General features: G+C 31.0%; 1 protein-coding gene across 1 annotated transcript; it reads right to left on the bottom strand.

The window, feature by feature from the left end:
- Positions 1-2,630: 2,630 nt before the first annotated feature.
- Positions 2,631-5,860, bottom strand: LOC140049219 (uncharacterized). The gene is made up of 2 exons (XM_072094058.1): positions 5,610-5,860; positions 2,631-5,084 (listed from the first exon to the last, which is right to left on the bottom strand). The coding sequence occupies exons 1-2, from the start codon at positions 5,612-5,614 to the stop codon at positions 4,016-4,018; spliced, it is 1,074 nt and encodes a 357-aa protein (XP_071950159.1). The 5' UTR covers positions 5,615-5,860; the 3' UTR covers positions 2,631-4,015.
- Between the last annotated feature and the right edge of the window lie 12,203 nt (positions 5,861-18,063).

Below are 18,063 nucleotides of genomic sequence, written 5' to 3'. Positions count from 1 at the left end.
CTAAACGAATCGATAGTAATGAAACCTTTTAACTTAATGAAATATTAATTTAGGCAATTTACTTTAGATTATCAGCACAAGTGTTTTAAATATTATTAATGTGCATTAAACACAGGATTACATTTTATAAATTTAAATAACTTTACCCACGCCTACAGAAAAGAAATTTGAGATACTTTTTAAAGTTTCTTTAATGATGAATCTAGGTCGGATATGTTTTTTACTTCTCATTCTTTCCTTAAGTTTACAATTGCACATTTAGTTTGTGCCTCGACTTCGTTCACGTTGTCTAGAATGCTATGATTTAGTTTTATATCTTTTCACTGGATTAGGAGCTGCAGCAATCCTATTGTCATTTTTGTAGGCCTTCTATTAATATCATTATTGAGTATTAAGAGTATTATCATTATCCTAAGACCCTCACCATCATCATTATTTACAACATCATCATCTTTATTTTCGTTATAATAAATGTAATATGATAATTTAATAATTAATTATTTAACACGTTTATAACATTACACATCTTACCGTATGCTTTAAGTGCAATAAGAATTATTGACATAAAGTACACCCACTAAATATACTGAATGCAGCTCAGTAATAACTAAATAACTATAATGAATAATTATATTGAAATTAGCTAATAAAATGTTTTAAATTAAAGAATTTCATTATCACCACCAACTTCAAAATCATCATAAGTTTCTCTTGTTTATCTTCGTCTTATAATGTTGACATTGCACATTATGTTTCTAGTTAGGCCTATCCCGTCCTCTCTTTTTTAATCTGCAATTACGCAACTGATTATTCTATTCTGTGGGATAATATTCGCGGGGAGCGCAGTGTTCGGTCTTATAGATTGGGGGTTATTCGTCGTGAGGTAATTTTCCGCATGAGCGTAATCAAAACGGTACTGGGTTTGGTCTACTAACGTTCCTGCTCCCAACCAGTCATCCATTCATAGAAGCCTTGATAAAGTAAGCCTACCTGGTGGTGAACATAGAACGGTCCCGAGATAACGATTATACTTCGATAGAAGATTGAAATATTGTTAGAGATAGAGTATACGATGTTTGATTATGTGTAGATGTGTGACTTGTTCTATTATTCAAATAATGTTCCGCATATAAGGAGAAGAAGATAGTAGTTTGGTATAATGATTTTGTATCAATTAATTATCCTAGACTGTATGCGATAAATATTATTATTTATATATATATATATATATATATATATATATATATATATATATATATATTTGTTTACTATTTATTGTTATGATTATAATAGCAATAAAAAGATATTTACTAGTATAAACTTAAAAATATAGATATAAAAAAGAAAAGCAAAGATTTATGGAGTGGCTTTTCCTGAATAATTATACAATATTTGTAAGTATCGTAAGTTTAAATTTATAAAGTTTAGGGGATCTTGTCAAAGGTCAAGCGCTATAGCCTGCCACGTTTTGATTTTTAATATTGAACTTAATAAATAAATTAAAATGTTTGTTGATCGTAATCAAAACAGTACTGGGTTTGGTCTACTAGCGTTCCTGCTCCCAAACTATTGGGATAGCAAGGGACATCTAATTATGTTTCAGATTTCTCGTTCTTACGTTTTCCCGGTGTGAATAAACGCATCGTCGTTTGCATACAAGCTTCTTTTATAAGTTGAATATTAAAACATATATTTCGTGATTTCAATATGTAATACGGTATAATTATTTCCTTCGAGGACTGTATACAGGGCGGAAAATCCTCTATATGTACATCTGCTTTGTAGTTATAATATTGGTTCTGTTAATTTATGTTGATCGTATTGAAATTGTCTTCGTCAATGTGTTCATTTCTATTTGAATTTATAAAATAAAATCAAATTAACAATAACAGTAATCAGCAAACAATTGTAAATATATAGAAGATTTTAAAACAAAGGGAACCTTTTTAAAAATAGAGCCGATTAGGGATTTTTTAACTAGTCTTCATGTTATATATTTTTACTGTATTTCTGCGTGTATTTTGATTTACTTATATTGTTTGTATAAATAAGTGGGGCATAAAATGTATTGGCGTAACATTCTAAATATATATTTCATCCACTCGTACATCTACTCCTTATAATTATTTTAAATGTATATATTATGTACGATGAACATCAGTGAATAGGTTTTTATAAGAAGCTTGAATTCAGCCAATATCTACGGTAATCTGATATTCCAAATTTTAAACAACCTGTTTCGGGCTTGATTAATCCTATTTGCCACTTTTACTTATGAAAAAAATAAATATCATAATAGGAAAAAAGGAGGAAAACATAACTTCGGCTACCTCTTTTTTTCTGGATTACTAAGAACGTATGTTTAACTCCCTTGGGATAACGGGGATGTGTGAAAAACGATGTGCATTCACACGATGTAATTCATTATCATGATTATCCTGTTATTCATGTTTGATCGTCATTCAACACACCGATTAGCGCCTATGGGCTTTATATAAAGTGATTACATGTATTATCGCACGCAAATAATAGGCCTGCAAATTGATTGCTTTTAATTATGATAAATGTAATTGTCAACGGCATTTTAATTATAAACTTACAAGTTGTCGCCTGAAAGTTAGAGTGAAAAGATTGTTCAGTATCGAAGAGCAATTTTTTTAACATAGGTGATTTGAATATTCACTGTCTGTCATAATTGTATAAACCTTTTAACTTTCAGTAAAAAAAATGATTAAAAAAAATACCAATACATAGTTGCATAAATAAAGCATTGATTACTTCGCCAAAAATAAAAGCTTTTGGATATTAAAATGCCCGGAATTAGTCAAACTTGAAATTATGCTTCTAGTTTACGGTACAACATTTTAAAAATGTTTACTAACGTGCACTGGTGTTACTGTTCTTTGTGTTCATATAAAAGTAACCACTTATTTACCACTCACACAAATTCAACATTTGAAAAACTTCTGGTACCTACAAATACCAACCATTCTAAAATACCTATTGACTTTATTGAAATATTATTAATTAAGTAAAATAATCATACTTAAGTGTGATTGGTGAATACGACCACGGGATTATTAATATCACGTGATAGAAGGTCAAGAACACCGACATTACATGTTGTTATTTTAACTGTTTCGCTTTGTTTCATAACATTTTCTTAATATTGTTATCTATGCATTTGCATTTTTTAGGCTTACATATAACAAAATTATAAAGTTAAATGATACACGGTTTGATTTTGTAATATTTAATTAGTTTAGTACAATTTTTATTACAAATAAATTTAACATTGAGAAAATTTAATAATCTAAGTTTCGCATTTAATCCTAATAACAGTTCGGTACATTCGTTTCTTTATTTATAATGGTATACAAATTTGTTGTTAACGAATAATGATATATATACGGTATTAATATTAATAATTCATGTATTCCAAATTAAAATTTAGGAGAACAATATTATGACAGACGTCTACAACTTATAAATGTTATATTATGGTAACCTAAGCCACAATTGATGTATATTAAACTTTAGACATTGTCTGAGAAATGAAAAGATGATCTATGGAGAATTTCGACCTTAGTATTGTTTCCACTTAATACCCAAGCCAACAGGGCAGATACAGACTGACTGTTACAAAACATATTAATAGTAATGATATTGTCATTATATTATATACATTGATAACTTTAGTCAAATTTTACTAAAATAAAACTGAACCCTTTATTTAATATTTACTATTAATTTAAAATAATTCATGCTCATACTAGTTATGAACAGTAGTTAATTTACATTTCTTATTTATTTCAAACATCATCTGCTTTTTATTAAAAAGTTATTATATAGGCCTATTATCAAAATTATTTATTCTATAATAAACAAAAATTGAGTTTTGATTGTAGAAATAACCTTACAAATTAAAAAATCACTATCAAGCAGTTTCGGATTGAAAGTGCAAATAGTACCAGACACTTTTTGTATTTTGATTAACATTAACATAAATATTATTTTATAAACGTTCTTCTTCGATTGAAGCATATAATGATTCAGGCTTACTGAAACTCTCAGCATCTGGTTTTTCTAACGTAAAATAGCGTCTTTCTTGGTCACTTTCTGCCTCGAGGTCAAGTTGGCGTTCTTTCTCCTGACATCTTTCAGACATCGATGTAGGCCCACTAACTCCTAGATCACTAGACGCATATGGATTGCACTTTGACCTCGTATGGCCATCGATTGCCTTACATGCTGTTTCTTCATCTTCATCGGAATCAGTAAGAGGTTTAGAATTCTTTCTGGCATTTTTCTTTACAATTGCAGCAACGATGCAGAATATAACGACAAGGATAGCCATCGCTGAAAAACCAGCTCCAATACCAAGGATGAATAAGTCTTTGTCAGATTTTATCATTGAAGGGGGAATCATTTCAGGATCTATCATAACAATATTTGAGCCTGACTTACTTAGACCAAGTCGATTAAAGCTTGTGCAGGTTGCTATCTTTTTGTGGTCATCAAGCAATACATTCTGAACAATAAGTGTCTTTCCACCATTTAATATTTGAAAACGTCCACCATCTTGAATCGAGTTTCCATCAAAACTCCACGAATATCTTGAAACAATTGGCAACATTTTTGCTTCACAAGAAAAAGTTACGTTTGCTGTTTGATACGTGGGCTGTAGTGAAGCCGTAACCATTACCTCTGACGCAATTTTCAACGGTGTTACCTCACACATATCTGCTGTCTGTTGATCCCGCCTTTCTTTACATGTGAACTTCTGGTAATTATCTTCTTCGGTAAGTTTTACCTTAGCGACCAATTTGGCTGTCTGTCCCGTTGAAAGGACATAACTATCGGTATTAATCGCCTGTGTTTTTAGTGATTTCCACACCAACCGAAAAGAATCGTTTTCGGTAATGATATCTTTCTTACAAGTTAAAGTAACAAAGTCTCCTAACATTAGATTATCTGGATCCTTTGAACAATGTAACTTACAGTGGGCCAGTGTTGATAGAAAAAGTACAATACACGTATTTTGCAGTATTGAGTACATTGTTTGTGTGTAGCCTGTGTAAAGCCTGGAATTTTAAACAAATTGAACACAGTATTATTATAGAGAGCGGTTACAGACTTGGTCTGGAAGTACGTTTTTGAATTGCTTCCTGTATCCGTCGTAATCCATACGTTTACTTCCGGGTATTCAAAACGCATTAAGGGGTATTAAAGTAAAATAATATCTACAATCATTTATAAATATATAAATCAAATATAAATTAAAATTTAAAAAAAAGAGAAAATAATGGTTCTTATGTGGACGCAACACAGGGTAGTGAGTTGACCAATCACAAACTTAAAGCTAACTTAAATATAGGAATATTTTTTAAATTTTACTTTTGATAAAATTGATACGACAAACAAATGCCTACAGAAGCCTAAATTATAATAAACATGTTTTTAAATATTCTTCTTATAAGGTTAATGACATAAGTTTACTTAAACAATGCTATTCCATTATATTATTAGTGTCATCGTATTGATATATCATTTGACCTAATTGCTCTTAAATATGTGTGATTATTATTTACGACCTTCTAATAATTGACCTCATTTGCAGGTCTTGTAACACATTGTACAACGTTCTGAATAGATTGTATACAAGTACACGATGTTTTCTTAATAATGCTCCATATCCGTTTGTGGTATACCGATACGAGATACAATGATCAGCTTTATTTGTAATAGGCCTATACAGTGAGACCCATGCAGTAGGGCCTATAGAGTAGGTCTATATGCAGTATGCCTATCTGTGGGGAAAAAATAAATTCCTTGTAATCAGTGTCTGTCAGTGACAAGGACCGTCTATTTATAAATAAATATATTAAGAAAAACTATGAATTCAATATTTATTTTAGCATGCAAGAGTAAAATAGATTTTATTACATTACATTGTTATCATTTGTTCGCTTTAAGTTAAGGAATCATGAGTTGAATATTTTAGCAATAAATGATAATAAATAATTGAAACATTATTTAATTAGTTTAGTATTTTATAATAATAATAATATAATATAATATATACGAATTTGTAAAGCGCCAATTTCAGCAACAAGTGATCAAACAACATTCTTCTCCCAATATAAGGGTCACATCGTGTCATCGGCAGCCAACTACGGCGCCATTACGTCTGTCCACGACAGTGTGTGTGTATGAACTAGTACACCGGGGTAACCCCCTACTCGTCTCGGAAGATGTACTAGGTTCTTTAAAGTGCACATGAGCCAGATGTACACTGGACCTACGGTTTATATCTTATCCGAGAAGACTTGTTATACCACCAGAACCATGGAGCGAGTGAGCCTCGAAACCTTGCCGATGTTATGGCTATGGATTACGGTTCCACTGTCTTAACGCTCGGCCACACTCACTAACCTCTGTTCATTTATATTCTGTGCGTTGCCATTTATATGGTTAATTTTGTTTGGAAAATTGGATAAATCATTAAAAACAAAAATAAGTGAAACAAATTGTGATTTGGCAATGAATAAACAAAAATAAAAACATCAAAAGAAATATATACTATAGCTAATTATAACAATAATAATTAATGTAATTATTATAATTAGGTAACAGTACCTACAGTTCTGTACTTGCCAAAATATTCTTATTTGATAATTCAAAATAATACTGAAAAAAAAATGACATTCAAAATTGTTTTTACCCCCGTTAGTGCTTAATCATGAATGACGAATAGTAATGTTTTAATGGAGAAAATGGTAGACAACCCACACAACTAAACGCCGACATGTTTAACCAGAAATAGACAGGAAAACAAACATAATTTCAAAAGAAATAACACAGAAACCAAACGGCAGCACATGACACAAAATTACCACAAAAAAAAACAACAATACACAAGTCAGAACAACTGTAAATGTATCCAGTTCCTAAAATTAATGAAAAATGTATAGAGAATATTGATCAGTCATCTTTACATTTTATTTTTTGGAAACGTCTGGAAAAAAGTATATCATTTATAATCAAATGTTGTGACATGTATTCGATTGTTAACAAGTGTTTCGGTAGTACGATGGCTAGACGATTGTACATTGTACGGATCATATCCTTATTGTTCTGACATACCTATTCGTACCAGGGTTTATTTTCACCATGTTTGTACTATCACTAAAATAGGCCTCGTAAGGGCGATTTTAGAATCACGTATTCAAATTAGGCGTATAATGAATGTCACAAGATTATGGCGAATGAAGTCTTACACATGACTGTATCTCTACAGTAACATTTTCGATATATTAATGCTACTAACGATCATATTAATTTTAGAGTGCGTGTTCTGTTTTTGTTTATAGGCCTATTAATGCTGTTTTGTACAGCACAATTAATTTCTGCCAAAAATGATAATATCAATATCAGAGATGTTTTGTTAGTACTGTTCATACTTTAATAGAGTTTGATTGAGTTTCTGTAAAACGTATGTTAACTCGTGCTCCACTAAAGAGGGCGTTAATATTAAAACGGTGTTATTCAATTTTTAGAACTTTACAATAGAGGGAGCAATAATTGAATTGAATGTTTTCATTTATTAATTTAAACTATTTGTATAATTCTAATTTATATAATTTACAATAACACACAATTAGTTTAATACATTACAGCTTAAGTTTTATATTGTTTGTTTTATGTTTGCCTATGCATACATGTCAAATAGTCCCCTGGACACAGGCGTGTGGAAGTGGGTGACGAAGTGTCATAATGAACCATTTAATAATATAAGCTCAACAATAATTTAATTGAATATTTACATTTATTGATAATATTTGTATAATTATTAATTTATATAATTTACAATATGACACAATTTGTTTAACTCATTACAGCTTAAGTTTTATATTGTTTGTTTTATGTTTGCCTATGCATACATGTCAAATAGTCCCCTGGACACAGGCGTGTGGAGGTGGGTGACGAAGTGTACATAATGAACCATTTAATAATATAAGCTCAACAATAATTTAATTGAATGTTTACATTTATTGATAATATTTGTATAATTATTAATTTATATAATTTACAATATGACACAATTTGTTTAACAAATTACAGCTTAAGTTTTATTTTGGTTGTTTTGTGTTGGCCTATGCACACGTGTCAAATAGTCCCCTGGACACAGGCGTCTGGTGAGTGACGGAGTGTAGGCCTACATAATATACCATTTAATAATATTAGCTCAACATTGTTCCATTAGATACTGTACTATTCTAACAGTGGCTGTCATGGAATCACAGTTACATTATTTATTTACGAATGCAAGTTTAATAAATTCATAACAATGCATGCACAGTTTTTATTAGGTTTACCAAAGTTGAAGAGCACACTCTTTTAAAATAGTCGAATACGCCCTCAATTATCTTAGTAAAATATTCATCGATGAAATAGGATACACAAAATAAAGAAAGGAAATAGGTGGTTGTTATAATTATTTGCATTGTTTTGGTACATTTCATTTCATTTCATTTCTTTATTCGACAACAAGCGGTCCAGGGGTTGCGACAGCAACAGAGCGCCATAACACATTTGTGTCCGCAACCCCTGTAATATACAACTTAATACAAGTTAAAAATGAATATAAAATATACAGAATATATAAAAAATGTAATCAATTTGTATTACTGTGTTACACAATTTAAAATACACCTATACAATTAAAATAAATTTAGCGTTGATCAAGCAGATATTTTTTCAATACGCTTTTATGCACTATTGCAAGGAAATTACTTCCACCTATAACAACAACTTTAAGCGTACATACATGCTTGTCATTTCTATTTAACGGAAAATTAACTGCATTTACTAAAAACCTGTTTTTATTCATTTACTATTTTAATTTTTAACTTTATCAATAATTAATTAATTGTAAGATAAAAGGACAATACATTACATTTTCAATTCGGAAATTAATCTATTTATGTTAATAGTCTGAACAATATGCAACAGCTATCTGAAATTATTAATTCCTCCTTTAGCAGTGGGTATACATAATAACCATCAGTTTGAGAAAATGCTAAATATTTTGCTGGTTAAGAATTTTCACAGCCAATTCCCCGCAACACTATCATTGCTACTGGCAATACAAGTAGTACAGGTTTTATTTTATAGAACGAGGTATATAGATTATAACGGACACAGAATCAAACTTAGCATAGAATTTCTCCGTTAGGTATAACTGTTTTTTCAGTGGATGGTAACTGAAAATAACAGAAAGCATAATTTTCGTCAGTAATTTAATATTCAAATACAGTGAGGTGCAGCATTTACTCGATTGTGTGTAAACACGTTGAGACCACTAACATTATAACATTATTACATATTTAAGAATGCTGTCTGCTGCCAAAGTTAATTCAGTAAGGGGATCAGTCAATATGCTCCATTTCCTGCGAGATTATGTGGTTTCTTTGCGGAGATACTCATTCACACCGTTGGGAAATCTTAAGTGCAGGTTGGCCTAGGCTAACAGCTGTGTTGATAAAACTATTATATCTTTATGAATCCTTAACATCTGCTTTTACGATATTTATAAATAGTTAGATTATATTGCTCTAGAGGATGGCTCATTAAATCCACTATGTAATATTACAGTTAAACCCAAGTTTGTAAAATATGTAATGTGGAAGTACTTCGGACATCAATAGAGAACTGTTCGGTAAATATGTCTAAAACTGGTGCTATTTAGAGAATGAATAGTGTAACATTCCAATATGTTGTAGATTTGCTATCATCATCATCATTATCATCATCATCAAATAATAATAATCATTGAGTGAGTGAGTGGCCGAGCGGTTAAGACAGTGGAACCGTATTTACGTAGCCATAACATTGGCAAGGGTTCGAGGCTCACTCACTCTATGGTTCTGGTGGTAGAACGAGTCTTCTCGGATAAGGACTATAAACCGTAGGTCCAGTGTAGACTAGTCCAGATAGTTATATTTCCACTTTAATAAGATGCTGTAGGCATTTCGTGTTAAAAGCGAAAAAACATGTGTTTTAGGGTAATTTTTGGGTGCTGAATTCAAATCTGCTGTTTACCCGGCTCAATTTTTAGATCTTCACCCTTAAATGTGAAAAACAAAATGGCCGCCATTTCAAATTTATTTTGGCTTATAACTTGACTTTTAAGTGACTTAGCAAGTTAAAAATTGTGTCTATACCCATGTTTGTGATACTGAGGATTCCAAATATATTGTTATTAAAGTTGTAATAATTCTATTTCAGCCGCCATGTTGAAATCCAAGATGGCCGCCATTTTAAACGTATTTTGGGTTATAACTTGACTTTTAAGTGACATAGCAAGTTAAAAATGATTTCTATACCTATGTTTGTGATACTGAAGATTCCAAATATATTGTTATTAAAGTTGCAAATATTCTATTTCAGTCGCCATGTTGAAATCCAAGATGGCCGCCATTTTAAACGTATGTTGGCTTATAACTTGACTTTTAAGTGACATATCAAGTTAAAAATGGTTTCTATACCTATGTTTGTGATACTGAAGATTCCAAATATATTGTTATTAAAGTTGCAAATATTCTATTTCAGCCGCCATGTTGAAATCCAAGATGGCCGCCATTTAAACGTATGTTGGCTTATAACTTGACTTTTAAGTGACATAGCAAGTTAAAAATGGTTTCTATACCTATGTTTGTGATACTGAAGATTCCAAATATATTGTTATTAAAGTTGCAAATATTCTATTTCAGCCGCCATTTTGAAATCTAAGATGGCCGCCATTTTAAACGTATTTTGGCTTATAACTTGACTTTTAATTAACATAACAAGTTAAAAATGGTTTCTATACCTATGTTTGTGATACTGAGAATTCCAAATATATTTTTATTAAATTTGTAAATATTCTATTTGAGCCGCCATGTTGAAATCCAAGATGGCCGCCATTTTAAACGTATTTTAGTTTATAACTTGACTTTTAGTTAACATAGCAAGTTAAAAATGATTTTTATACCATAGTCTAGTAAAAGTATGGTTGCTCACATCTAGCTCGTGTGCACTTTAAAGAACCTAGTACATCTTTCGAGACGAGTAGAGGGTTACCCCGGTGTATTAGTACATCACAGCCACTGATCATAACTGGGCCCTCTGGGAGACCATTCTTTGACTGAAGAGGTCGCCAAGTATAAATATATATTTCAATAATGTAATAAATTCAGAAAAATATTTACATTATGTTTCAATCAAATTTAAAAAATGTTAATATCCAAATGTTACTATTAACAAAGAAAGTGTGTCTGTTTTCGATATATATATATATATATATATATATATATATATATATATATATATATATATATATATATATATATATATATATAGATTGTATGATCTGCATGTTCTTTAATTTATTTCGGATTTTTATTAAGCCTATGGTAGACTCTCCATTGTAAAAAATGTTTAATAAAAGTCGGTAGAAGAACAGATTTGAAGAATCCTAAAAGTACCTGAAAGTGAGTTAATGATAAATAGGCCTATACTCAGTACCTAACCAATCCGTTTAGTAACACGCATATCACAATGGACATGTCTGCTATTTGTTCCGGTATTGTACTTTTTGTAGTAAAATAAATTTTAAAAACAATCAATTTCCAAGGTAAAAAAGTACATTGTATTGAAAAAGTAGACAAACATGATTAGTTTAACTCACGTACTATTAAATAAGGTGGAAAATTCCCACATTCGTAGACTCATGTCTAACAATGAATGTTTCCGATGATCTCCATCGGGGAATTTGTAAAGAAGTTCATGATCATTTTTATAGTCGTTTATTTTAACGATCGGAACCATCAAGGTGATGTGGTAGGAATAACGTACCTAACTAGATCATGTTATGGAGAAAAGACAATGCACTTGACAATGATTGATTGAAAAACCCTAATTTAATTATCTCTATAAAGATAAGCAGTCTTTTATATAATGCTGATTGTGCTTTTTCAGTTCATTTCTTTATGCAGAAAACGAATATAAACTCAATAACGATTATTACACTCTGGTACTAGTATTATAAATAATAAAGCATGTTTGTCTAAAGATATTAAACAGTACTTGTAGTTAGATGCATCTTTTATGTGGTTGAATTAAAGTTCTTGATCGGATGAAATCATGTAGGTAAATCAGTTTTTGCTTTATGTGTTACATGAGAAAGAACTGATTTTTTTAAATTTATTTATTTAATTTATTATATTATTTTGTTTATCTGTTTTGCTTCTTAGAGAAGTCGTTGTCTAATTCAGGGCCTTGACTTTCATCAAATACTCTCAATTGTGACCTATTTTAATGGAAATTAAAATGTGTTTTTTTTCTCATGCCTAATTGCCTGCATTGTTTTAGTTCAAGGGTAGAAAATATCGCCAATATATATTATTATTATTATAGAAATACTATAATATATACTACCTGGTCAAATACCAATTGCTTTAAGATAGATCACAGAGAAATACGTAAGGTCAATGTCAGCCATAATATTTTATTGAAAAGACCTAGTTATGTATAACTACAGATATGAATCATTCGCTTTTGAATTAATAAAGAATTGATCAACAATAAGCTAGGTTCATAATAAATAGCAGAATATTTTGAACTATATATCACCTTTATACAATAACAAATACACAAATATGGTTGATAGTTGATAGTGATTATTTATATTTCCAACGTACAAAACTTCATTATTAAACTGTTAATGTTGAACATAATGGAAAGTGAAAGGGATAGCTGTTACGTACTCTAACGTACAGTAACAACTTCACCATCATTTTTACTTAATTGTTTTGTACCCATCCATTGACATCTCTCGTAAGCGGTCGCCTCCTTCTGCAAGCGGGTTTTTTTTCGAACAGGTTTAACTGTGCAAAGATACATTCACAGAACAAAAAAGGCGCCGTTCAATTTTGTGTATTCCATAATTTTACCGTCTGCTGTTCCGTTAAATTAAACAAGTATGAATGTAGAATAATACACTCTTAACTGTTTTGACTTTCTGAGTCTTGTTTTTAATTTGCATTTAACAATAACTTATCCACAAATGTCCTGTTACGTAAAAAAAGTATTTTAACATATTATCTTATGTTGAGGGTACATGTTCTGCACTTAGTTAGTGAGTTATTTCACATAATGATGTGTGTCTCTTGAATGTTTGTACTGATCCGCTAGATTTTTAAACTAGATTTATAGATTTCCTGTTACTCTGTTTCACCTCTATATGATTGTATCCCGTCTGTTTTATTCATTGCGTACACCATAAGTAATAAAACAATAAGGAGAACTCATGCACCAGACGACAAACTGTACATGTAAAACAGTGATTCGAAGGGGTAATAGTAAATGTATCATGGATTTAAGGAGGCATACTTTATTTAAGTTCAATGCTAGAATGATAGTTTCTTTGGGGCGAATTTACAATTTTTTTTTATCAAATCTCGTAAGTGTATCCACGGTATGTAGCCTAAACCGTAAAAAGATCTAAATGTTGATTGTATGTAAAAAAAAAGACAGAATGTGTTTTTATTCTGTTACCAGAATTATAGCAGTTTCTGAAAGCATTATTGGCCTGCCGTACTACTACCAATTTAGCCAATGGAGGCGGGGGAGAATATTGAACTGCGATTATGTCACAAAAGATTGGCTAGTTGAGTAAAGTTTTTTTTAAGTATTTAAACAACCATGTAAAACCATATACAAAATAAATTATAATATGCCGCATGCATTGGACAGGTCTTCCATTGCCATGAGTACATTTTGAAATATTTTAGCGATATTTTTTTTCCGTTAAAAAAGGATGACAAAGTTTTCTTCGGCCGAATGGTTTAGTATGGTTCCACAACACTTGAATCGTATGTCTCTCCCCGTGTGTTTTTTTTAACAATGGCAGTAGATCTACAACTGCTAATTCATTTATGGTATTGACTGGTAAGTAATAGACATTTTGTTTTAGTAAAAAAAAAGCAAATGTTCTAAACAAAGCCTCATATGTTAACGAAATAAAATAAAATGCTAGAAAAGTAAAAGGAAATTCGATAGGATATAACAGATACGTATTAGGATTCATAAAAGTTAATATTGGCCTTTGGTGAACCATGCTTCTGACTCATTCGTAAGGAAGTCCACCGACTGAATGAATATAGTTTTAGACTATTTCCCACAAATTTAGACTAAACATAATTATAAAATACAGCGAAGAAATTTCAAAGGCTAATATGTTATTTGTATTCCTACAAAGCAAGCCGCGTTGTGATAACTTCCACGACTACGCCATAGACAATTATACGTCTATTTATATGTACTCAGTCCATAAAAAAATAACACCCATCTTTAATGTTAACTACGGAACACCTATAGATCATTTCCGGAGTTTTATTGAGGTTTTTAAAGTTCAATTTCCCTATCACGGTTAATACTACCGGTAAAAATACTTCCATACCACAGTTAATAATGGAGTCGTAATGTCATATCTGTTTTAAGTAATTCATTGAGCAAGCTAGCTTAATTATTCTTTGTTCATGCGTTATTTGTTGTTTTTTTTAAATGAATTCAAATTTAGAAAACTCGGGTATAGGCCTAACTAAATTATGTTTGTAATGCTATGTATATGTTTGTAATGCTATGTATGTTTTAATTACAGACTAGCAAATTTTAGTTTTGAAATTGGCATATTTTATTCTTTTACAAAATCAATAACATAAACCTGAGAAGAAACAATGGCCAGTCACGAGTAGTGGTGGATCCCTCCAGCCCTACTTAGGCCTACAGCATAAAAGCAACACAAATTTGACAACTATATACAAGTACAAGGCGGTCAAAATATTCATGTTCTTAATAAAGCATGGCTTTATGAAACTTTCTATTAATATTATAGTACTGCACTTTTTATCTAACCATTATTATTATTATTATCATCATTTAAATAGTCCATAGAGATTATGATAGAAATGTGACGTAACACCCAACAGAAATGGAGGAAAGCTTTAAAAATAGGAGAAATGGCCAATGTCCTTACATACGTTTTTTCTAAAATAAAAACAAAGCCAGCATAATGAATATTGTTTTTTTTTATTATTACTTTTCAAAAATACGATATATTTTTTTTTATAAAATAGAACGATAATGGTTTTATAATATATATTTTATTTACATTATAATACATATCAATTATAATAACAAATTCCACTATATTATTTATTCGGAATGTTTTTAAAAAAATTGAATTTAATTGAAATTAAATGTAGACGTTCAGTCTATAATGTAATAATAATTATCATGTCATTATGTTTTTCATTTATATAAAACATTTTCTTTTTTAAATTAAAGATTGATTAGGCATAATTCGAAAGTCTTAAAGCTAAAATAGAGTTCTCAAATGTCTATATGTCCACATATTGTTGGTCTTAGCAGATTACTTAAGTTGTTAAAGTATCAATTTTTAAACGTTTGATAAAATGTTTATGTGAATTTATTCATTGAGAAAAATCAAATGAAAAAGATGTACTAATTATGTAGGCCTAACAGTTCAGTTTATCTTTTTAAAAAATTAAAAACATACGTTTTTAGGTGTTTTAATAAATTTCCATATGGATATTACATGGATATACCGCCTACTGTACTGTAATGATATTTACTTGATAGATACATTTATATTATGATTTGGTAATAATACATAATTACGTAAGCCTCAATGTCATTTATAATAGATCTGTCAATCTCAAGCTGTGGTATCTAGTTTGAATATATCACTTAACGATGGATCATTCTCATAAAGTTCACTTAGTCGATTATATTCCTCATTTAAGTATGCATTAACCTGCATTTGGTCAAAATTAAATATATTTGATACATCACTGGTTCCTGGTGCGTTTACATAACCGGCGTCGTCGTGATGACGCGGAATGGTGTTTACATAATCTTGTGCTGACGGATCATCGTAACGCGTTGATAATGTTGTTAATGGTAAAGAAGCAGAACGATGTGATACATGCGTTACAGGAGGAGTTGGTGGAAAATGATAAGCTGATGTAGTTTGGTTCATGTAGGAAACAGTATTAGAATTATTTGTTTTAGCTGGTGATAGGTACGCGTCGTTCTCCGTCATTCCGACTCGCGTTTCGTCAGGAATTATAGATAAACGTTTGAGTTTTCTCACTTCTCTTTCTTGTTCTTCTTCCCATTCTGTATTACCTTTAGATTTTCGTCGTAAGACTAGCCCAATCAGGCAACTAGTAAACATTATCAACATGACTAAGAGCACGAAGCCTCCAATAGCCGTTCCTTCAATGACATTATAATACCAAAGTTTGACGTTCGAGAAACTACTTGTGTCACTGTCAGCCTGTTCCAATGCCAGTATTGTCGAAAACGTTTCATCGGTAACAAACATGTCTGACTCATCAGTAGCATGTATAGATGTTGTATAAGTGATATCAGGTTTATTAGTAGATTGTACAGATATCTTAGTAACCAAGCTATTGTTTTTCAGTACAGTTGGTGTAGTCAGCACATCTTTATTTTTAAGTGGTTTTTGTACTTTTAATTTCAGTGTGTCAGTACCATTGATTCCTACAGAGTTGATGACTACACATTTAACTTCCGAGTTGTTGTCAGAACGTGTTATGTCGAAGATTTTTATTTTTCTACCTGCTTGTGCGATTTGTATCCTGGATGGGTTACCAGATGTAACAGGAGCCCCTTTGAAGTACCAAATATAATCACTTGAAACAGCAGGTGGCTGTGCTTCTGCGTTACATGTATACGCCGCAGTATCGCCTTCTGACAAGTCAGTCTGGTGACTTCGAATGGTGACTGTAGTTGGAATGGCAAAAGGAATAAGGTTACAGTTAGCTAAAGTTTTCTGGCCATCTTTTTCCTTACATACAAACGGTCGGTAATTATCCTCCGCCGTTATTGTTGTCGTTAGAGAAACATTACTGGATGTCTGTATCCGTTGTTGTTCTAAAGCTTTGCCGTACTTCAAAATCAATTTTGTCGGCGTCGAAGAAACTATAAAATCCGTTATGCAATAAAAATTAACAACGTCTCCAACTTGAACATCAGACTTGGACACCATACACCTTAGCCCTACAGTTTTTCCAGTTAGCATCATAAGCCATAATATTCCAACGATGTTCAATATCAGGGCCATGATTGGTACTGGTACTGAATCAAATTGACAAATACAGCAACAACATAAAAACTGATATTTTAAGTGGTTTGTAAGTTGTAGTTCCGCTTGGATACAAGAGGTCAAAGATCAAAGCAATACAAACGTTGTTTCCTTCCTTTTTGGTGTTTTTCTTGCAGATTAGTATGCATATATATTTTGAAATCATCCGTACTTTCAAGGTTATTAGAGATAAGCTAATAATAATATGCACACTGTTTGACCGATGTGAAGGTCTAGTTAACATAATAATGAGGAATAGAAAGAATATAACAATATCGAATTGGAAAAATTGTATATAACTTTATTCGACTACGGTAGACCATATTCACACTGGCGTATTGCTCGGTCCAAAATCGTATCATGTATAAGTTTTTTCAGGTTGCTTATTTTAAAATATAATCACTTTTACTGAATAAATATACAGAAAAAATGTATATATTTGTGTCCAAATTTATAATGTAGGCCAACTTAAAAAAAAAATTGCTTCATATCGTTTGATGATCATCATTATGTTTTCACTTTTAGAAAACCAACTGTTAGTACGAACTTACCGTAGGCCTAAAATCTTTCTTTGAATGTGCTTCCATTGGTTTCCTGATAGTATACGCATCGATAATTACAGGTGGCGCTGTTGATTGTCCAAATTGTATAGTGAAGTACATTGGGTTGAGAGAGGAGATAGTGACATCATATATTGGGACCATGAATAGGTTTGGTACCATTGAATGCATGAACACAATGCATATTCAATGGTTAAGATTACATAAATATGGAGTAATTTGAAGAAAGAGAATATTAGTTAACAAAAATCGTATGTTATTAATGAT

The sequence above is a fragment of the Antedon mediterranea genome, chromosome 1 (assembly GCF_964355755.1).
Source record: "Antedon mediterranea chromosome 1, ecAntMedi1.1, whole genome shotgun sequence".
NCBI classification, from domain to species: Eukaryota; Metazoa; Echinodermata; class Crinoidea; order Comatulida; family Antedonidae; genus Antedon; species Antedon mediterranea.
The sequence above is the reverse complement of the archived record's forward strand: the minus strand, read 5'-3'. Positions and strand labels throughout refer to the sequence as shown.